Source organism: Mercenaria mercenaria, chromosome 9 (genome assembly GCF_021730395.1).
Source record: "Mercenaria mercenaria strain notata chromosome 9, MADL_Memer_1, whole genome shotgun sequence".
Classification (NCBI taxonomy): Eukaryota; Metazoa; Mollusca; class Bivalvia; order Venerida; family Veneridae; genus Mercenaria; species Mercenaria mercenaria.
The window spans coordinates 79,739,902-79,764,745 of NC_069369.1; the positions used below are offsets into that span (position 1 = coordinate 79,739,902).

At 36.2% G+C, this 24,844-nt stretch overlaps 1 protein-coding gene across 2 annotated transcripts; it reads left to right on the forward strand.

Moving 5' to 3' along the window:
• Window positions 1-6,200: 6,200 nt before the first annotated feature.
• Window positions 6,201-20,358, forward strand: LOC123547559 (microtubule-associated protein 6 homolog). 2 transcript variants are annotated; one of them, XM_045334752.2, is made up of 10 exons: window positions 6,201-6,358; window positions 8,504-8,579; window positions 8,918-9,052; window positions 10,546-10,644; window positions 11,490-11,588; window positions 12,424-12,531; window positions 13,624-13,714; window positions 15,356-15,633; window positions 16,772-17,006; window positions 19,699-20,358. In XM_045334752.2, exons 1-10 carry the CDS (start codon window positions 6,315-6,317, stop codon window positions 20,103-20,105), a joined length of 1,572 nt encoding a protein of 523 aa, XP_045190687.1. In that variant the 5' UTR covers window positions 6,201-6,314; the 3' UTR covers window positions 20,106-20,358. The 2 variants fall into 2 exon arrangements, with proteins under 2 accessions (XP_045190687.1, XP_045190688.1); XM_045334753.2 differs by lacking the exon at window positions 8,504-8,579 and having other exon boundaries at window positions 6,243-6,358.
• Window positions 20,359-24,844: the final 4,486 nt, after the last annotated feature.

A 24,844-nucleotide genomic window follows, 5' to 3' on the forward strand; every position in this document is an offset into this window, starting at 1 on the left:
CTTTTTACTCAGAATTTTCGGTTTTTTATGCATTTTCACTATATTCCACTTTTTACTGAAGGGATTTGATTCAAACTTAAAAATAATTGTTCCACATCATCACCCACATCATATAACACAAGGTTCATAACTCTTGACCCCAATTTTTTATGTATTATGCCACCTTTTTACTTAGAAATTTAGGTTATTTTTGATGTATTTTTGCTATATTTCTGTTATTATTGAAGGGATTGGATTCAGACTTTAAATATTGTTCCACATCACCAAACACATCATATGACACAAGGGCCATCACCCTTGCACAAATTTTTTATGAATTATTATTCAGACTTAAATTAATTGTTCCACATCATATGACACAAGGTTCATAGCTCTTGCATCAGGCTTTCATAAACTGTGCCCCCTCTTACTTAAAATTTCAGGTTGAAGTTGTGATGCACTGCTGCTCTCTCTCAGTTATTACTAAATGGATTTAATTAAAGTGGTTGTTCTACTTTATCAGGCACATGATATGACATATCGTATGGTGCATTACTTCTGCAGAAACATTCCATGAATTATGCCCCTTATATACACTTTCACTCTATCTCTGTTATTAAATCTAGCATGCTGTCTTGTGACAGCTCTTGTTTTTTCATATGGAGAAAATGTCATTACACAAAGGACAGCTTAATTAACCTGTTTGTTTGTAGGTTATTGTTCTTTAGAGCATCAATGGAGAGACTGACATGTGTTTGTTCAGTAAGTTATTGCTGTCTGAGACTGAATTGTGTTTGTTCATAAGTTGCTGCTCTATGAAGCATCACTGGAGAGCCTGACATGTGTTTGTTCATAAGTTATTGCTCTCTTGAGCATCACTGGGGAGACAGAAATTTATTTGTTCATAAGTTATTGTATGTCTATCTGGATCATCACTGAGGGAGACTAAAATGTGTTACTCATTGGTTATTGTACTGGAGAGGTGAAATTATTAACAATTGTCTGTCGTTTTAGGGAGATATATGCTCCTCTAAGGTGTTATCAACAGAGGTATTATTGTATTTTCTAAAATCCATAAAAACCTTATATATTTTTTAAACATTTGGGACTTTTAAGTGGAGGAAAAGTTGTTGTGTGTTGCTTGTTGATTTCGATGAGTTCTGTCAAGTTTTATATTCAGCATTTTACTAAAAGCTTTAAATGAGATACAAATCATGTATGGATGATTAAACATACTGACAGATATATAGATAAAGAAAGGAGGTGGCCAGTATCAAATAAACATTTTGTCATTGTCATTGAAAGGCCAAAAAAATTTAAAACAAAAAACTATATACTAGCTCGGGTACATGAAACAAACCTTTGGGTCCTTCAGTTTTTTGATTCTGCAGATGCTATAACACAAAGCAGCATGTGTTAATGCTAGCCTAGCATAAAACATGTTAAAAGCTAGAGTAAATGAATAGTTTGCTTATTGCTCTTTGATCTTGTTTTATTTATGCTTTATTGGGCCTTTATAGATTAACTTGTTTCAATGGAATGTGTATATATAAAATGATGTTATAACTGCATTTAATCTAATTGTTAACACATGTTTATTCTTGAAGACAGCAGTAGTAACAAATTGTATGTTTGAATGCTGAGAGGTGATTGCTCAGTGGAGGTGTCATTGATGGAAGTTATACTGTATTCACGAATATTATTTTTAACATGCATAATGTGTTATTTACAGATTTAGAGTTAAATTTATTCTACAGCTTTGACTGTTAATTTTACTGTGTTAATTAAAGGAACTATTGATTTTTTCCACATCACATGTGATTTACTAGCTTTAAGTTGTTACTGTTAAAGAGTGGATTTTTCATTGGGAATTGGTCATGGTCAAAATAAACTGGGAAAACCAAAAATTTGGCAAAAATAGTAACATCCACTTTCAAATATTGTATTTGCATCAAATTTACATTTAACTGATTGATTGTTTTTTATACAAAATGGACATTACAAAGACAATGTTTAGTACTAAATTTGTAATTACTTCAGCCAGATTGGAGGGTGTAGAAAGGATGTTGCAATGGAAAAACCAACTGTATAAGGCCTAATTTCTTTTAATATTATAACTGAATGCAGTTTGTATTTGTCAAAAAGTGAAAGATACATTTATGTACATACACCATTAATCACAGGGTACATGCTTGCTGAGTTAAACATTATTTCATATTCTCGTTTAGGATTTTTGACTACTTATGTACATTTCATTGCTGTCTGTGAACATTTATTTTGATATATAAGTCCAAAGGCAAACAGCTTTAAATCTGAAATTATCAAATACATTCAAACCTGCGGTTAAAGGTCACCTGTGAAAAGACACCACTTAGATAGAGAGACCAGTCATTATTTTATATTTTTCAGATTTAAATGTTTGCTGTTTATTTTAACCTCAGAAAAAAGACCACATTTTAACCAAAAAAAATCACTTGGCGAAAAAAGACCACATTTAATCCAAAAAAATCACTTTGCGAAAAAAGACCACATTTTAACCCAAAAAAATCACTTGGCGAAAAAAGACCACATTTTAACCAAAAAAAATCACTTGGCTCTCCCAGAGATGTTCTTTATACTCAGGTTTGACTGTAATTATCAGTTCAACCTGTCTATCATTCAGTTTGGGTAATTTATTATTCAAGGGGATGTTAACTGAAAAATTTACTGACATGGATGTGCAGGCTTATCTTGGTCAGCACTGGTCACAAAGGCAGAATCACTTGCCACCAGCAGGGTAAAGGTTAACAATGTTGCTTTGTTAGAGCATTAGAATAATTGTGTTCATCATTTGTTACCTCCCAACCATCATTTATTTGAAAAACACCAAATATTTGTACTTAAACTTTAGCATTGATTTATTATTTCTATTGTTTTAACCACCTTTTCCGTAACGAGGCTTTTCTAAATGTGTAAGAACTTGTTAACATAAAAATTACATATTTATATACAATACATACAATTATGATGACTTACACCATTCTAACTTACTCCAAGGGTAATGTTAGGAACAGTTTTATTTTAAAAATATCCTGTTTAGTTTTGAATGCATCCTCCAAAACTCTTTTGGTTGTATTAGTTGATGGATTAGAATAAGGGTGTTTAAGTAAGTATAAAAGCAAATCTTGACAAGAAAATATTTATAATTAAAAAAAAATCATGGGTCAGAATTTTACTGAAGGAGGTAAAGGATAAAAAGTTCCTACTACCACTTGGAGATTTTTGAGTAAGGTAACTTGTGGAGATTTTGAAGAAAGGTAACTTGTGTCTTGTTTAATTGTACACAAATTCTGTTACAGATATGGTAGATAAGTCAGTGGGTTTAATTTTTATGAAATTATCACAATTTATTTTCATTTCCGATATTGTATATACTTACATACGAGGGTGATTTAATATTTATTTTAGCAGATTTAGTCATGGTTATAAAATTATTTGGAAATATAAATACAGATGAAAGTATTAAATACATTTAAAAACAGTCTTTGGTTGTATTTTGTTCCATGTTGCTAGATTCTGACATACAAAATGGCTGTACAATATCTCTCACATTACCTGGGCTCACTCCATGTTGTTTGTACTAGTATATTATAAGTTTATTTATAGTCGCCACTGGTAACACATATGGGCGACTCCTCCAGAAGACTGTAAGTAATGTTAGTAGGAGGATAGTGCAAGATACGAAAGATGCTCCAATTCCAGAAACTTCCCTCGTTCTTCAATGTGCCAAGTGTAAAGGCTCTTATCCAAATGTTAGTAAGTGGGGACCTGAACTCACAACCCCAATAGTTGTCAAACACTCCATTGGAACTGCAATATACATTTAAAGGGTGTTTACCCAAAAGGGTAACATCAAGTCCTAGTATTTTATGGCCATCACAGACTTAAAAGATTGCTGTTGTGAATGTTCACCTTAACCCTGCTATATTTCTAAAATGGACTAGTCTATCATTCAAATTGACAGTACCTAGAAAATTTGAATTTCTTGGTTAAAATTTTGTAGCTTTGAAACTTTGCAGACTTGTTTATCATTATTAGATGGGTATGTAGACCAATAGCCATAAGACTGATGTACATTTTATCTGAATTATGGCTCTTTATGTATTTATAAAATTTGATTTTCTTTTTATTTAGGTCCACTTTTCTTGAATTCTATAAGAGCTATAGCTTTGAAACTTCTTTTTTATCATAAGATTAGTATGTAGTTGAAAAATCAGTACTCCGGTTTTGCATTTTGTCGGAATAATGGGCCTTTTTAACTTAGAAAATCAGTATTTCTTGGTTGTTTTTGTTGAAGTTCACTTTTCTTGAATACTTAATATAGCTTTGAAACTTCATACATTTTTCATCATCAGTTAAGATGAGTTAGAAGTGTAACATGCTGAAAATACCTCAGGCATGACCAGGAATCGAACGCGGGACCTCTCACACCTAAGCCGGACACTCTACCACGTCGCTATAAAAGCAAGCTCAATAGCAAGGAAATATAAGTGCACCCTTATACACTACCCTACTATATACACCCCCTCCATTTTAGAATTCCATGAGTTTGAACCTCTGGGACGTTCCAAGGTGTCCATATCTACTCGTGAGTTATTTACGTTGGGCGCCAAATGTAACTGGCTGAAAAAACTTCAGGCCTGCCCAGGAATCGAACCCGGGACCTCTCACACCTAAGGCGAACACTACCACGTCGCTATAAAAGCTAGCTCAACAGCAAGGAAGTATAAGTGCACCCTTATACACTACCCTACTACAGAAGGTTTTAGGTACGTGCTCGCATACATTTTGTAAGAACTGTCGCACTCACCCAAAGGAGTGTTGGTAAAATGGAAATTAAGAGTAAATAAGAAAAAAAATACAGAACATGGATAAGTGAAAAAGAAAACAATGAAAATGAAAAGTGCACAATTTATTAGCTTGACATTTCAGGATTAACAAAAAAACACCGATTCGACCAAATATTATTTTGAATTTGTATCCAAATTTACTGCAAAATCAGCAAGATGAAAGGGACACAAATTACAGGTAAATAAATAGAGAATAATAGGTTAGTGCCGTAGATGAGAAAGTTTATCTGGCGAGGTGGAGGAGGTTATCGGGTGAGCCGAAGGCGAACCTGATAACGTCCGGAGCCGAGCCAGATAAACTTTCTTCATCTTAGGCACTAACCTATTATTCTATTTATCTTGTCATTACTTCATTTTCCGATATTTGGCAATTTATTTTACAAAAATAAGTGTGCGACAACCGCTTAAGAACGTCAATCGAATGACGTCACATTATATAATGACGTGATTACGGCAAAAATCGCAATAACTTCATTCGTTTTTGATAAAAACTCATTATTTGACCATTCATTTTCTAGTTCGGACATTTCCAACACAATGATGAAAAGTTTCGTTGCAAATTTCTTATGACAACAATATCGATCATAAGGTCACATGATCAACTGACGTAATCACTGGTCACATGATCAACTGACGGTAATCAAGAAAGATATACGCCCTGATATCGGTCGAAAATACTGCAAGTGACAGGATAAAGTCAAATACCAGTAACGTCGTCCGTACGTAGATTTGTATTTCAATCGGAACAATAGTGGCTATATCTACATGATGGAAGATCAGTTGTTTAAAACAGGCGCTGATGCCTATAGATTTTGCCATATCCTAAATTTTCTGATAGCTCTCTTTTTGAAAAATATCTTACTAAAGCAACTGTCTGAACATAGCTGATTTCTGAAAAATCAGCGGAATCCTGTATATCTTTCAACAATACTTTAATCCGGTCCCTGTCCTGTTTTGCCCCCAGTTTAAGATTTGAAAAATGTACACTATTTCAGAAGTTCGCAGGAAACCATTCTCAATAACGTTTGTCTCACTTTTTTTCTCGCTGGCGCTCTAACCTTACTCAAAAATAACGACGCAAATTTAAAATGGTCATTTCATTTTGAGATTTTTCCCATTTTTTACACATTCGTTTAGATCTACATTAAAACTGAAAGTTTTCATCTATTTGCCAACAAGCCTCTTTTGACTTTACTTGTCTGTTTCAGCAGCGAAACATTTCCCTACTTTTTAAATCTTCTTGACTACTATTTCTGCCTAGATTCCGTTAATAGGAGACGTGCAAGTCTGGAAGGGGAACTAACTCTTCATTAGCTTTGTTTGAACGTTGTTCCATTGTTGACGTCACGATCCCGCCGTTGGCGTCAGTAACAACGTATAAACAAGATGGCGCCGCCATAACCACAGTCGTTTCTTCATTTTTTTATCATTTTTTTTCTCCACCTAATGCACGGAAAGGCATTCGAGATAGTCGGGAGATGTACAAAGTGGTGAGTCATTGTCACGCTATATACTTTTGACTTGATCTTTTACGCTACTTTATTATCTATGCAGTTTTTTAAGGTGTTTAGGCTTGATAAAAAACTTGTTCTCAATAGCAAGAAGTTAGTGGCTTTCTGTTATATATTTGCGCCCGGTGGACCAGAGAATCCTCTGGTATGGTATGGCGAGCACAGTTATAAATCACCGGTTTTACATGATTTAAGAAACTACTTGCATTTCATTATAACGGCCAAATGAAAAATATTCGAAAAATCATTGGACAATACCTTTTCCCGGGGCAGTGGCTGATAGCCCACTTTTGGACATGCGTGCTATGCTTAATAGTACGCCCGTTAACAAGACACTACCCAGGGCTCCAAGATCAGAAATTGTTTCCTATGATTAAAACTGCATAATATCAATAGACAACATGAGCCACAGTTGTGCAGTAAACTAAGTATGTATAAACAAGTTCTTAACTGGTCTTTAACCGAGTACCAAGCTGGGGAACGGACGCAGCGATCCGGCCGGTGGTAACACTGTCAGGGTCCATTTTCTGTAGGACTGCTAATGCTTGATATACATGTACAATATTTATTCATGTGGAGAGACCATCAATTAATAATTTATTAAAAAAGCAGATATAATAATAATAATAATAATAATAATAATAATAATAATACATGTAATAATAATAATAATAATAATAATTATTATTATTATTATTATTTGATAAAAAAAAACAGATGTTAGAAATTTTGTCACCTTTTTATTGTCAGCTCTTTGAAAATACTTAAGAATAATTTATATATTATATACATCTAAGGTAAAGGTAAATTTTTTATTTACCGTCGCTTTGTGAAAGCTTTTTAGCGACCCTATTTTAAGAACAATTAAAGCCCTGCTCCGCGGCAAATTCTATTGTGTGTATGCAACCCATGATTACAATAGGTAACAGTTAACGGCCACGCGCCACACTTTATTTCATAGTTCATAGTCAGGATTTTCACGCTTTTTCAGTGACAATTTAAGGTTAAAAGGTAGGACTGGAGCAGGTCTTTAAAACCAATTATACCTTACCCCCAGCAATTTGCTGGTACCCATTTACAGCTGGGTCAACTGAGGCAATCGTGATAAAGTGTCTTGCCCAAGGACACACCGCAAAGGGAGTAGCCAGGAATCGAACCTCCGCAGGAAAGCGTCTTAGCCCTCTCGACCAATGCGTCCACGATCTCAGTTCAGCATAAAAGAATTAGATATGTTTAGTGATTGAAATATAAAACAAAACAAAACATGAAAACCAAATAAATGTGGACAAAATATTTTGATTCAAACAAACATTGTACTTTATAGAATTTTTTAGTTCATAGTCAAATTTTCACTTGTTCTGACAATAAGGTAAAAGTATGGGAGAAAACCATTATATTAAAACTGGTACATTAACAATGTAATAGATTTGTAATGTTTGCAAGATAACTACCCAAGACTTGCATGAATGGGCTTTTAATCAAAAGTACTTACCAATTAAATGTGGTCGACTCAGTGCATGAAAGAATTTATTGTTAGATTAAAGTTAAAAAAACACGCGCATGAATGAGCGACTGAAACATTTTCCTTTATAGAATTTTACGGTGTGCTTAATCATTAGATTCCATAATATGATTTTACATTTAAGTCTTTGACGTGTTTAGTGTTTGTTTAATGTGATATTACGTGCACACCAAACCCCCGCGGAATAAATGTCACATTCTTAGAAAGTAGGTTTCCGCCAGTTAACCCTTACCCTGCTATATTTCTATAATGGACTGGTCCATCTTTCAATTTGGACAATACCACTTATTACTCAAAGGGGTTTTCACTGAAAATTTACTGACTGAATAGCGAACAGTGCAGACCATGATCAGACTGCACGGATGTGCAGGCTGATCTTGGTCTGCACTGGTCGCAAAGGCAGAATCATCTGCCGCCAGCAGGCTAAGGGTTAAGTGACTCAGACTTACATTGGGTCTCCACAAAGACGCCAGAGTTGAAAAGTTTTTTATTGAAAAAAAAATGACGTTTCTTCAAATTATGAATAATATGGCATAAACAGTAATAACTCGTATAACAGATTTGTACACGTGTAGCAAGTCAGTTCTGTCTTTACGTTTTAGTTATGGAGACAGTCAAAAAGCATACAAGAGGGCGCAGATTCAGCAAATGGCTAAGGTGGCTTCAGAATACCAAGCGGTAAGAATTCATTACAAATCGAATCCAACTTTCCGTTGTCCACTACTGACTTGACCAATATCCGTGCAGGCTGATAATGGTCTGCACCGTTTTCTATTCAGTAGGTATTTTTCAGTGAATACCCTTTCGAATGATAAATAGTACTGCCAAAACTGAATGATGGACCAGTCCATATTAGAATTTCAGCAGGTTAAAGGTTAAATACCGGCTTTAACGTGATTTATCATCTGATTAACCACGGTTCAGAGTTAAAATACCAAAAGTTCTGACCGATAAACCGTGGTAAATCGAGCGATAAACGGCAAAATATTAATATACAATACACTGTCAATATACAGGCTTACAAAGAGTGGGCGTGGCATCCCAGGGCGCAGAGCATGAAACCCCATGAACAAACGGTGGCGTCCGCTGACAAGACGAGGTCTCAAATGGAACGTAAAACGACCTACGGAATAGACTTCGTAAACCATCCGGTAAGTCGTTTTCATTTTTTGAACAGTGTCGTTAAAAGTAACCGATTTGATGACTACTTCAAAATTACTGGAATGTGCATTTCTGTCACTGTTTGTAGTAAGGTGTATAATAATGATTGAAAATATAAAGTACCCGCACCTTGCCGGATAGCGTAAACGGGCGTCACGCGGATGGAAAAAAATGCGACAGAAAGTTATGCTGTGATAAAACTTGTCCTCGCTGCCGCTCGAGACTCATGCGATCAGTTTATGGAGCGTATAAAACACACAATGACAACACGATTACCAGACATGTACAGAACAATTAACGGTCAATCATCGGACACCAAGAGGAACGAACAAGTTCCAGGTATAACGAAAGTGAGACTATTGACAAAATGACAAAACGTTCTTCGAAAGTTTGAAGAACGTTTTTGTTCCGGTCACATGGGACTTATAAAACTGGTTTACTGTCGTCGTCGCCCCCATATCCGTCTGTTGTGTGCATTTGCAAATAAGTTCAAACTGGCACGCAGCTGGCTAACCTTCATCTGTGCCTGGATCAGGGCCGCTTGATACAGCAGGCAGGCTCGGACACGACACTCAGTGATGTGTTGATGAAGATAATCAAAGTTCAAGAATGTCCTCACCGATGCCATGCAAGGGGATAATGAGAGAGTGAGACAGGGAAGCCTCGTTCTATTATTTCCCAGAAGTCTGTCATTAATTTGGTCCCGTGGACCACCGTTTTACATCCGCTATCTGTCAGGGTCCAAATGTTCCTTGTCAGGAATCGTCCATATAATCGTCCAAAACACCCGTTGCATGTCCGACCGCGAATCAGGTCCACCGGGCATCATTGGATACGAACTGGACGAGTACAGAAAAAGGAAAGCACAAGTTCCGAACAAAAGTCATGCCAACGTATTCTAGTTTCCGTACACCCAGCGGCGCCTTTGTCCAGTGGAGTCCGTTCCAAGTATTGCGCATAACTTTCCGCTGGATTGAGCGGACCTCGCCTGAGCCCAATCAGAAACGGACAAGAAACGCATGCGGAAGGAGACAAACGGATTGAAAATTTTGTTCTCCGTCAGATATATGTCCGTTTTTACGCTATCCAGTAAGATATGAAAAAAAATAATGCTACAAGATGTACTAGTATATGACTGTTATTGTTATTATTATTATTTTTATTATTATTATTATTATTATTATTATTATTACTAAACAATTTCTGGAAAACTACTGATTGTATGATAAGATGGTTTTCCATTCAGAAGATATTGTATATTTGTTGGAATGCTTACACAAGAGAACCGTTATAGTATAACTTTTATTCTTCCTGGGATTAGTTCTGAAATTGACCATTGTCATGGTTGTATTCCGAGTTTAGTATCCGAGCTCAGGTTTATAACCTAGGTACATTTGTATTAGTTGCATGAAAAAGTGTTGTTTGTTTTTTTTTTTCAAAATTTAAATGATATTGTTTAACAATTCTGTTCTCTCTTCACTAGCTGCCGAAGAAGATTTCGCTTAAGAAACACAAGACGAAAGTGAAACGGTCATCGGATGTTGTTAAAGATGATACACAATACCAGTTATACTTTCCAAAGGTAAGGGATAACCACTTAGACTGGTAACGATAGAATGAGGAGTTTTGTTCGCGTAAGCTTTAAACGCTAATGTCAAGAACTGAGCATCCGTCTGCTTGTTTTCTACTCACAGCCTCGGAATAAAGCTAGACAGTGTTCGGACACTGGAATCTCAACGTATAGGAGAGAGGCATCAACATTAAGAATTCAAAAAGAAATGAGTGTAACATCCGACCACCGTTAATCAATACAGGAGGTTAGCGGCTTTAGTATACATATGAAAAATTAAACAGACAGCTCTCAAATAATTCACAACGTGTTAACGTTCCGGCAAACAACGCAGAGGTTATGACTGAAATTATCATATGGCTTTTAATATTAGATATATAAATAGCTGCTATGTGAGCAGTCTATATTCAGCACATGTTCACTGTATTAATAAGTAAATGAAAATAAAACTGTAAAAATGACTTTCTAATATCATGTAGGCTAATAAAAATTATTGAATGGTTACTGATCAAAAGACAAAACTATTTCGGACGGTAGTTTTGACTACTGACCGACAAGCAATTCAGTAAGTGCGTTACATATCCTTTGATATCATAGGAAAACCTAATCAGAGCCAGCTATAGAGGTTATGAGACTCAGCCGGTGGCCAGTTTCAAAAATGCTGCAAGAAACAGCCAGTCAATTGCTGGTGTTTTGAGACTGGTTTCCAACTTTGGATCCTGGAGAGCAAACAGAACCTACTCTGACCAGAAGTTTAAGTGACTATTTTTTTGTCAAATTCTCAATGGTTTGATTGTTCATGAATTTACATGCACTTACCCGTAGTCAAATTATAAGAATATTTTGTTCTTTTACAGAAATCAGTGGTCAGCAGCTTGCAAAGTTCAAATATAGCAAATGCCAAGGTCATCTATCCATCTAATAGCCAGCCATTTCAAGACGACACCATATATAATGTAATTATTATTAATTTATCAAATGACCAAGGCCTTCGGGTGGTTTATTGTCCGAATAACCACGGTTCAGAATTCGTAGCGGCAGAGTTATGTTGCAATGGCGCGCACACTCCGTTGTATCGTCCTGGCGCGCCAGCGCGAGACAACGAAACATATTACATTAATTAATTTTGTATTTCATCTTGACGCGCGCGCCAAACACGCCAAAACGAAATATTGGTGTGCACGGAAACGCGAAGCAATGATACATTTCGTCTGCAATTTTTGTTGACGGCTCTTACGTCATCAGGAAATAAATGTTCAGTCACATTCTAAGTGTCGTGTTATTGCGATCCTAAACGACATAGAAAACTTTCAAAAAATCGTTATGGCACGCTGACGCACGCGCCTGGACGACACAACGAAATGTGCAACATAAACCACACCCAGGCCAACGTGACTTAACGAAATGTCCTATCAGCCACCATACAATTAGTCTGTAGATCATGGTAAAAATTTGATTTACCAAGCGTTGTCCACCTCCGCGCAGGAATATTGTCAATCTATTGCACTGATGAGGAATAAAACTGCGTTCGAGTTAGGGCGTTGTCAAGACAGATCACACGGTCTGGTTTGCTCGGCGGTTGGCAATTCTCGCTGTCATCAACGGTCAAAATGTTCTTTGTTTTGTTTAAGTTTCTTAACTTCTTAACATAACTGCATGTTATCTGTCTTTTCTGCGCTCCCTTTTCTATCGTTGCGTTTAAATGTTCATGAACGAAAGTATATGGTAGTGATTATTCTCAGACAAGCGTTTCTTTGTGAGTAAAGCATCAAAATGAATGATCAATTTCAGAATACATATCGCTATTATGACGTCGCCACAGTGACAGCCAGCCAACAATCTCCGACCAAAGGAAAGGACTGTATAGACATTTCCATAAATCATAAACCAGTTATGCAGGTATTACACAACCTTTTACCTACCCCGTGTAAACTAATGTAAGGAAAAAAGTCTTGGTAAATTGTGAGCATCGTATATTATAAGATACTATTTCTAGACGCACCCTCACAAAAACTGGAGCTCAAGGTTATAAAACCGAGTTTGAAAAAAAAATCTTAGAGTGCTACTTACGTACAAGACATGACTGGAAAATAGGTAAAGAAATTGGAACTAAGGCCTTAGTGTTATAATAGTGAATACTAATGTATATATTTGAACTTGAGTGTTGCCAAAACAACGGTGTCTCTCCTGTAACGGTTTCAGACAGTTTTCTACAGTAACTACCAAGATGCTCTTGTATGTTTTATTTTTCGTAGAACAATTTCTGTGTCCATTAAGCTATTTGTCCAAATTTTTATCATTGAATTTACATTAACTTGTCATACAGTTCTAAGATGTTCTGAAAATTTTGTGAGAATCAGACGACAATAATGTAAATTTTAAAGTTGTATTTCTTTAAAAGATATCTAAAGCATCACGCACGCACGCATAATTTTTGAATCAGCCAGGAAACCTGAAAATATTACTAGCATTTCTCACTAAGTGCACACCTAATAATATTACATGCATTAAGCATTTTAAAAGAAACAGTTTCTGGCGAATAAGCATTTATTACAGACACAATGCAACGGGAATATAACGTACTGATAGTCTAAATTATGTCTCCCAACACACAGTGGTGTGGGAGACATATAGATTTACTCCTCTGTGTGTGTGTGTGTGTGTGTGTGTGTGTGTGTCTGTGTGTCTTTCACAAAGCTTGTCCGCACTCTAAGTTGCACATTTCTTATCCGATCTTCACCAGACTTGAACAAAATGTGCTTGCTAATAAGTCCTCGGCCAAGTTCGATAGCTAGCCAAATCGGCTCAGGCACTTTTGAATTATGGTCCTTGAATTACTGATCGGAACCATCCACCCAAAACCACCTAAACCACTTTGAATGACTATAGGAACCACTCACCCAAACCACTTCGAATCACCAAATGATTAGGCAGTTGTGGGAGACAAGCGCTTTTCTCAAAAACAGCTCTAGTTTGTATTTATTTTGCCAGGAAGAAGAGCAAACGGCCATAGTTCACCGACCTGAACGATTAAACACTGCAGAAGAGAAAGACGAATCTAAAGAGGAATTCTATACAATGTGTGGGTATTTTTAACATGAAAAACATACAAGAAAAAAGTAGGAAATGTACTAAATGCGATTGTGTAGCTTTTTCTCTTACCGCTTTCTCTGGCCGAAGTGTCTCCCATCTCCGATACGCCTTAAATTTTCTCTCATCTTCTATAAATGAAATATTAAACTGTTCTTGTGTATTTGCTATGGAAGTCTGCGGCTGACATGTGAAAATATTCATTCGTTCAAAATGTTGGCTGAGAAATTTATCACCATCGGCTCATTACGTCCTGTGCATGTGATTTCTAGATTTTATTTAGATTATGGGTTATTAAAATCATGTGATCAGAACAATAACACCATAACAAACAAGTAACTAAACATGTATATAAACAAACAAAACTTACAGTTTCATACAATAGGAATTACTAAGACAAATAGGTTGTATCATGTATTTTATTTTATTTGAGTCTCATCCATATACATTGTTTACACGTATCAATTTACATAAACATATAAACTATTTCACATAAAATATAATGTAAATGGCCACTCTAGTAAGAGTTTATACACAATACTACACCATTATGCTATATATCATACAGCAAGTTTTAATATTCCACTTGCAATTTAGTATATATACACTATAAGAATTAGGAAGTGTTCTGAAGTGCATAAAAGAGCCTTAGGGTATCCGATCCACAAATAAGCAAGTTCTATATAACAGTACTATTAAAATATATCAAATATTGATACCTGGTAAGCTCATATAATTTTGGTATCATCTGAAAGTGTATTTTCTACTGAAAAAGAAAATATAAATTACATGACAAAAATATGCTTTATTTTTCTTTTTACTTTATATTCTTCAATGATACTTCAACAGAAATTCAGTTATTATAGTGTAAGATTTAGAATTTCGCAGTCAAAACCATGACTGTAATGATTCTTGCATATTATTTATGGTCATCTTATTTACTAATTCTTGTTCAGCAGACATAACTCTTTCAAATGATACAAGAAAAAAACATGGGGTCACCAAGCATCAAAATTTACCCATTTGTGGATCGGATACCTTAAAAGACGATGGATAGATTTTGACAAAGAGTTGAAAAATGCACTATATTTGCTCCAGTAAAAAGAAATTAAAAAAAAAACATGTACCACCTCTAATCAGATTAGAGACAGACAGATTAGCAAACACTTCCTAAAATGATATATAAAAAAAACAGCAATGCTAAAAAAATCATTTTAAACCAGAATGACTATTTGATATTAGATAAAAGAGTCTTACAAAATATAGCCAATTAAACAAGTTCTTTTCATTAATTGATCTAACTAAATACAATAAGAGTTACGACAAATGTACAATTTAATATTTTTCTTTCTATCTGAAAAATGTTGACATTCAAACAGGTAATGGAATTCATCACCTAAACGATTACTATTACAAAAGTGACATGTAATCTTTCAATATTTTGACTACGACCTGCTTCTATAGGGAATTTGTGATTCATTATTGTAAATTAAAGCAAATACAATGAAATACTCTTAGGTAGTATATCAATATAATATACTACACTATTCTATTTCCGTATCCGTTTATGAAACTTATGCTTCATATTTTCATATATAGCGAACGGCAGTTAACGTTTAATTTTGCACTGTAGATTACGTAAGGCCGGGTTCCAGCCCCCAGAACTCAAAGTATAAAGCAATATCAACGGCGATGGCTGATTTTACTATACCAGAGGGCTTTGAGAGACCTGTGCCATGTTGCCCACCACCCGCTCATGACCACTTTGGCAAAGGGAAGTTTGACGGAACTACAACATTCAGCGAGGCATACAAACCGTTTCCGGTGCATCCGTACGAACTGCCTATCTGGGCGAAAAAATTGAAGTACAAACGTCCGGAGGGAGGAATGCTTGCCAATTCAGTGTACATGGTCAGTACCAAAATAAGGACTTAACATTGTGTTTCTATGAGATTCGGTAGACGATAGTTAAACCAAGGAGGTAATATATAACCTCCATGGTTAAACTGACCATCTGGCTTTGAATCACTGTTCCCCTACCACCTTTTGCTGTGTATTTGAACCTTCAGTTACAGTGTAGAATTCATTACTTTAATGGAAGCTGCTCAGCTGGGTTGCTTAGGAATAGTTGCTTTACCAATGAACTCGATCGTGTCTACAAGATACAAGAAACTTTATTTAACATCGGATATTATATAACAAAAAACATTAGCTTAAAGCTATTTCCCGACAAACATAGGTAAAATAATAACAACTAAAAATGGCTGTAAAGGAAAAGCACATGGTTAAAGCACAACATAAAAAAAGATAAGCATATTATATTGGTACATGCAAGTAAAAATACAAGTCTATGGACATAAATAAGAAATTTGTGCCAGGGCGGTCTTCCTTCAGCCTAGCAATATTGCCTATCGCCCGGTCTTAATACGTGTACTTAAAGATTTACAATGCAGTTTTAAATGTTTAAACAGAAAAACTCATTGTGTCACTCTTTCATTTAAGTAATGGTCTTCATATACAGGTGATCGTTACATTGATATAAAGATATAATGATAATTTGAAGAAATCTGAAAAGTTTAAGGTAGTAGATCCGTAATGATGATCGGTAATTTCCGTTCATTTCCGTACTCCGTATGCGGTTTCGGCATTCTCCGGTTCTTTTGAAAGAACAATTTTCCGTTATGGCCGATGGATGCCGAAATAGCGTTCGGAAGATATGTAATCGCGCGGAAACTACGGGTCCGTTACTTTAAATTGGAAATGGAACTTGTGGTCTTAACCTTTAGCCTGTTGGCGGCAAGTGATTCAGCCTTTGCGACACGGGCAGACCAAGATCAGCCTGTACATCCGTGTGGCTGATTATGGTCTGTACTGTTTTTGAATAAAAATGGAATTGCCCAAATTGAATAATGGACCGGTCCATTTTAGAAATGTAGCAGGGTAACGGTTAAGAGCCAGGTGGTTTCTGATCACTTGTGGTCTTTAGCACAGGTTTCACTGTAGAAATTATACAGCTGATATCAAATGTGACTTTTTGATATGTTTACAGCATGACTATCGGGATCCAGGGGTGGTTAAACCTCAAACCCCTATAAAACCAAAAGGCAACATTATTACCAAAAAGGCAAAGAAAGACACCGAGTTCGAGAAAATGTCCACATATAAATACGACTTCAAGCAGTGGGAAAATGTGCGACCCAGGGAGACATACCGAATCATTGAGGTCTATCTACCACCAAAGGAAAAGATGATGTTTGAGACAAATAATAGATCGGATTTTAAAGGTATATATCAAGTCCATTTTCACTGGAAAGAAATACAAATAAACTGAAAATAAAAAAAGAGAGATATTGGTGGTGATGGTTGCGGTAGGATGGGGGTGGGGGCTGAAGGGTTAATGTAGAGGGTTGGAGGAAGTTGGCAGGGGTAATGCGGGTTGCACATCGTATTATTACCACCTACCTAAAATCCAGTTTTATTAAAAATAAAATACCTTGAATGGTTTTTAAGTTTTGCTCCGGTAACGAATTGTGACGTCAGATATGACCTATGGCCTCAATTTGTGACCTTAAACTTTAACATGCCGACCATGTGTTTGTCCTTTGCACATCATCGCATAACCACCAACCTATCAGCCAAGTTTTAAGTCAATTTTTAATGGTTAGTAAGTTATGCTCCGAACACGAATTATTACGGACAGGCGGACGGACGGACATAACATATACGTCCCGTTTTTGAAGAGCGTTTGAAATGATGACCTTCTTGAATTTTGTTTTTCTTATTTGAATATCTAGTGAAACACAGAAATTTAAAAGTAAAATGAACAGAAAGTGAATTTAAATGGTGATTATAAGACTTTTGTTTTTACGTATATCCGATGACAGATATGTGATTAAACATTCAACACTGAGTACGGCTTTCGTCTGATGACAGAACAGATTTAACTTGTTTTTGCAATAACATGTGCCATGACCCCGCTCACTCTCCCCCGCCCCACCCTCCCCGGCAAATAATAATAATAATTTCGTTTTAAAACACGTTTTCTAATATTTTATACCTGAACATACCTTGCAAGTACCTAAAGAACTAAAGAATTAACCAATCGTACAATCGTACATTTCTCCAAGGTGGACCAAATTTCGCTTTAATCCGTGACGAAACTTGGCAACTTCAGTGTAATTAGCGTGCTGGCGGCAAGTGATTCTGCCTTTGCGACCAGTGCAGACCAAGATCAGCCTGCACATCCGTGCAGTCTGATCATGGTCTGCACTGTTGGCCATTCAGTCAATAACTTTTTTGTAAGCACCCTTTTTTAATAGTTATTGTACTGTCTAAATTGAAAGATGGACAAGTTCATTATAGAAATTTAGCAGGGTAAGGGCACTGGCACCAGATCAGAAAGAAAATGCCTCCGTACGTGTTATACCCTACCCCTAGGTATTCTGTAAGAACCATGGTCGTGAACGGGAAAATATACTAACCCGTTTCAATCGCGCATTTCATACCTAAAACACGCAGTGCGGTAAATGTGTACTAAGGATATCAAACAAGTGGTAATTTATCTTCCATTGTGTACCGGTCACATTTTTTCAATACATCTTATTTTAGAAAAACAACGCGTAGTTTACAGTAATTTCAACATTACACAAAAAACTTGCTTGAACTTCCCTGGTGAAGTTCCGTTCTAGATTACAAAACCATTCTGATTGGCTGTTGTGAAAATGTATGTCAATCGTCATTTTACTACACGTGTTCGCTAAAATGTGAAAATGCAGCAAAATGTGCAAAATGAATAAAATATACAGAACAGATGCAGACCAATGTATGATTTCAAATTAAAGATCATATACAAGATGAATTTCATTCATCATTTCGAGTTTTAGTGTAAAATTGTGATTTTTTAAAAAATCTGTTTTTGTTTGTTTACGTTTCGCCAAACATGTGCGCACTGCCGTGACCTCTAGACCGGATGTTCATTAGGGAAGTTCAAGCAAGTTTTTTCTGTAACGTTGACGGAAGCATAAAATATGTTGATAATCTCAGCAATATGGAATATTGAGACAATGTGACTGGTGCACGATGGAAGATAAATTATCGCTTGTTCAATATACTAGGTACACATTCACCGAACTGCGCGTTTAAGTTGAGAAATGTACGATTGAAACGGGTTAGTGCACTTTCCCGTTCATGACCATGGTTCTTATAGAATACCTAGGGGTAGGGTATAACACGGAGGCATTTTCTTTCTGATCTGGTGCCAGTGGGTAAGGGTTAAATATTAAATACGGTATTTTCGTTCGGATGTAAAAACACAATAATACTCTGTATAAAACGGAAAATGTCGGCATCGCTCACAGAGGATACGTAAATATATTTTAACAAACCGAGCCTTACGGCAGGAGCTTGGTGATCGCTTTTTGTCCGTGTCCAGAAAGGTCATAATAATAGGCATTACTGGGTCACTTACTAAGGAAACGTTTGACGATGTAAATATGTTTTAAAACATCTCTTGCATTTTGCCCAGTAATGGAGAAGCCACGACCACAGGCAAATATATAAACGTGGTGTTCACAAGTGAAATATAATTTGATCATGTAAAATGTAAAAGAACAAATGTGCAAACACAATTTTATCTTACACGTAAAACGTACGCATTTTATTTCTATTTTATGTATTTTCTGTTGTATAACTTCATAAAATATGATTTATAGAGCGCATTTAAATTTTTATGAATGGTGTTTAACGTTGTGTTTAAGTTTATTGAAGTGACCAATGACAGAAAACATTGTTAATGTTAATACCCAAAAAAACCTCTGAAAAAAGTGAGTCATCAAAATGTAGTTTTTCGCTACATTTATAACATTTAAAAAAAAACACCATAATTTAGGACAGGTTAATTACCAGATTTAACGCACACCAGTAGAAAACTTACGATTTTGAATCGTTGTGTTGACATTGTTATTCTATATTGGGCAGGTGAGAAAGCTGACAAGATGAAACCCTGTCGTCACATCTCGCAGCACCGGGAACTTGATACTAACAGTGTGATGACTTTCTTCACCACCTATGACGAGACCTATCGGAATCCACGTCCAAAGAAGCCGTCTTCCGGATCTGCAACTTCCGTTTCCGGTCATCGCAGATCCTGCTCTGCTAAATCTGTACCCGCGGAACAAACAAAAACATCCAGGCCAGCGACATCGAAAAGTATTCCAGCTCCCGACTTGAGTTCTGCGCCTGTTTTGAACTCTCGTCCTGCGTCAGCAGATGCACCCGCCAATAATTCTTTGATCAATAGGCATGTAGACATCCTTACAGTGAACCCGTGTTGTGACCAGTGCGCCAAGTCTAAACAGGAATGTACATGTGTGCAGAATATATAGCTTTGTAAATTTGAACAGTCCTTTTTATTATTTTATCAATTCTCAGTCTTGTTGACAAATTTTATGAAAGGTATACATGTGTCTTTTTAAAGTACTTTTTACATTTTGGATTTTATTCAATTCATGTATAGAATATAGTTTTCTTTCTTAAGATGCACTTTACACTCCAAATTTTAGACTTTACAGAAATACCAAGTTTTATTCTGAAAAATCCATTTTATTGTCATACTAGAAATAACCACAATCAAATATATGTGTTGGTTTTTTATTTACTACACCATCAAACAGAGCTCATAAAGTGAGTGTAAGATATATACCTTGGTTATACGGAGCTAATGCTACGGAGCTTGCATAAAACCATTATATTTTGCCAGCGTTCGTTTTCCTTTCCAAAGTATGAAGGAACACGATATTTCACGTTCAACGAGAGTGATACAAAGCCATTACATGATTTCAATATTACGTCGTTTGAAGTAAGAAACACAATTGTCGAATTGACTTGGTCTATAATATGTAAATTAAGAAGGAATGTTGGTACTTCAGTAGAAACCTTTGCTTACCTGTGATGAAAAAGGTTATCACATGTTTGACGTTGCGGGAGTGAAATAAAGCCATTACATAAAAATGATAATACACTAGTGTAATAAAGCTTTGACGTCAACGTCGCATGCTTACGGTATAGGAAACGTTGTAATAAATTCAATGTGGAAAGACACAAAGGTAATATTCTTTTTATTACATGTAAGCCTTTTCTGTTGAAACATCAAAATTTCTTCTTTCTTTACCTATTATAGACCAAGTAAATTCGACCAACGTCTTCTATAAATGAACGACGTCAACGTCAAAACTTTATTACACTATAATAGTGTGTAATGGCTTTATTTCACTTCCACGACCTAAAACATGTGATAAACAAGATTAAATACATTCAACATAAGCAGGAAAAGATAAGAAGGAAAAACAAATAGTCTTATAGAATTCTTCTCCTTCGCAGACAAAATGATTTGTGCAAATGTTTTAGCTCGGAGCTATTTCAAGACAATGAATATAGTCTTGGGAAACAGACAAAAGTGAATATAATTGCAGAAAGGAAAGATGAAATAAACAAAACAGGCAGAAAGAATTGGATACTCAAAGAAGTAGTGGAAGTTAGATTCGAGACTTCCTCACCGGCACAACGGAGTAGGAGATACGTTTTTAGGAAGATGTGATAATTAAGCGAACTACATCTAATGCGAGGCTCTGGAGTTTCCTGTTGCCGAAGTAATATGAGAGAATTAAGCTGTTTTAAACGAAGATAACGGTTTGGAGTGGCGGATCGCTGGTACCTGCAGGTTTTACTCTATAACAGCGTTGGGTAAAAAGGAATTGTGATATAAAATTGCTCTAGCAGGAACTATATGAACAACTCAGAATTTCTAAGATTGTAACGTGAATCACCCTGCTCAGAGACGTCAGAAGATAGACAGGCTGGTGTAAAGAACATTATTGTTTGTATCGTCTGTCTGAGAGAGTTTCCCAAGTTACTTCTCGGCATAGATTTTCTACAGAAACAAGTTTGTTAGTACCTTTGGCGATGCGTGCACATTCATTTTCTATTTCGTCTAGTTGATCGAATTCATTTTTAGAACAGTTACTCCATACTACGTCAGCGTATTCGAGGATAGGTCTTATGAAGGCGGTTTATATTCCGTGCTTTTTCTACAGTTAAGCCTATATGGGAGTGCCAACAGCAGTCATTTGACAGGATAATTCGTTGGAGTACCTCGGATATATGCTGGTTGAATATTTGGAGTGGTGGGTGAGGTTGACATGTCCGTTTTCTGGAGACTAGCAGAAATTCGAATTTGGAAGGATTGAAAGTCACAAGCCATTTCTCTGCCCATGATTTGAATGTCAGACTGGACAAGATCTGCCGCTTTGTTTGATTGCTCGACAATTACACAGAGACTTGTGCCTTCTGCAAACAGAGTAATAAAAGATCTGATTTCTTCGACGATATCATTTATAAAGGTAAGAAAGAGTAAAGGACATATGGTTGATCCCTGAGGAACACCATCTCGTAGGAGAGCCCATGAGGATTTAATTCCATGAAAACCAACACGCTGGCGTCTGTTTGAAAGATAATTTTGAAACCAATAAAGAAGAGATCCTAGAAGAAGACAACTCGCATTTCTAGACAATTATCAAGTGACTTACAGAGGGTGTCATATATGAAAACAAGTTGATTAACTGTAGAGTCACCAGGAATGAAACCAGACTGGACAGGAGTAAGTAAATGTGAATCGTGAAGATGGTTGTACACGTGTTTGAAAATAAGGCATTCAATGACCTTTTCAATGGTGTTTAGGAGTGAAATGGGCCTGTAATTGATCGGTCGGGAGGAATCGCTTTTCTTATACACTGCAGTAACATGAGCTTCTTTCCACGTAGTTGGCAACGTGGATAGTTGTAAAGAAGCATTAAACAGGTCACAAACAGGAATATAGCTCATATGAAGCTTTGCGAAGAATTTTGTGACTTATACCATTGGGACCAGCGGACTTATGCCCGAACCTGTAATAAGTTTAAAACGTCTTCAGTCTCTGCCGGGTTTAAACAGATTTGGATGGTCCCAGATCAGGTACTTCTCTATTGTCACCATCAATATAATACCTGTTCCTTGAATTAGCCGTTTAGAAGGTTAGCCTTTTCAAGATCAGAGAAAGTGGTCTGGCGTGTGATTTGATTACATTGCATTGAGTAAAGGATAGAGTTAGCGTTAGCCACTACTCTCTAGAGGAAGGTGCCGTTTTTAAGTTTGTCAGAAAGTTTTAAGAAATATTTTGATTTTGGCTGCACGGGTGGGCATTACGTTTTACTTATATGGAGTTGCCTACTTTTGTGCCAGTGATTTGTAGATTTTATTCTTTTTACTTTTCTATAGGTCCTCTTCCGTCGACGTATGTTGATTACTGATCCAAGGCACTTCGGATGTGATAACCTTGGTTTTGTTCAAGAAAATGTGCTCCAACGCCAGAAAGAAGAATATTATTCCTGCTTAATACAAAGGTGATATCTATTAGGAATGCGAGATGTTCTAACCCGGCCGCTTAACTTAGTTTAATCATATTTTATTGCATATTTTCATTATATACATAATATACACATATCTAACACAGAAGTATGAAAATAGCAAATGGTTTGGACTTTAAGTTATACCAACATTATAAGCAGCCCTTCCCACTGCGTCAAATAATTGTAGATTAAACTAATGGCGGTTTTTATAATTTCAAGAAATAAAGAAAAACACATTGAAAAATGTTTCAATTACACAAACAAAAAAGAAAAGAAAAAGTGGAAACAAAGAAGGGAAAAAATGATTATACAAAAACTATGGTTGTACTTCTGTTACAATGCCACCAACGCGACCGACCGCACCCCCCCCCCCTCCCCCACGATGCTCGACCCCCTGTTGAACTAGGTACTACATGTAATCTGTGACCAGGAAGCGCTATTATTATACTTGTTGATGAAATCGTCCTGTATTTTTGTATGTATACCTGTACGTCATTAAAGATCTTTTCATTTTGTGAATCAGTCAAAGTATCCGCACCAAAAAGAGGTTTTCGTGGGCTTAATGGATGGAAGGAACGAGTACTTTGATAGAGTTGTAGTCTTGCATTTCGAAACCGAGTACATTTGAAAAAGAAGTGTTCTGTATCTTCAATTCCATCTCCACATGCGCAAATAGGATCATCTCTGAGATGGTTTGTAAAAAGGTCAAAATTTAAGTTGCTGCACCTATTTCTCATGCGTGCGTGATGAACTGAATGTAATCTTTCTCCGTATAAAAAGTATTTAGGTACGTTTGGTGGTTTGAACATATTTTTTAACTGGGATGTGAAAGAAGCAAGCGTCGGTGATTCACGGATGCTATTATTGAGTTCGTTCCATAGATTCAGTGATGACGGGACGACAGATTTAGAGTGTATTTCAGTACGTCTTGATAGCGTGACGAAGTCAGAATTGTTTCTTAAGTTATATGGAGTCGAATCTTCAACAGAGTTGGGAAAAAGTTCCCTAAGGTATTCTGGCAATAGACCATTCTTATATTTGTAAATCAGATTCAGTTTTTGAATTTTTCTACGATCTGACAAGGAGACCCAACCTATTTCTTGTGTAAGACGTTCTATTGATACGGAACGCGTGAGACCTGTCACTATTCTGGCAGCTTCATATTGAATTTTGTCCAGAGAGTTCTTTTCATATTCCGTGCAACTGTCCCAAACAATTGATGCGTATTCAATAAGAGGTCTTAAGTAAGCTATATAAATTTGATTTAGTGTAACGCGTTTCAGTTTGTATTTTAATTGACGCATAGACCCGAGCACTTTCGATGCTGATGCCAAAATATTATTGATATGGCCATGCCATTTGCCATCTTGGCTGAAAGTTATTCCTAGATGTTTATGATGGGCGACAAAACTAAGCGGTGTATTTTCAAAAATAAGGGATGGTTTCATGGAATTAGATAGCCCGAAGAACATCACTTCTGTTTTAGCTGGGTTAAACTTGATCAGCCATTGCTTTGCCCAAGAAGAAATTTTTTCAAGATCAGAATTTAACATTTCTTCCATGAGAGGAATGTTGTTGGTAGAAACTGCAAGGGAGCTGTCGTCGGCAAATAGACGAGTAGTACTTTTAAGTGACTCAGCAATATCATTAACGTAAACTAAAAATAGTAAGGGACCAAGCAC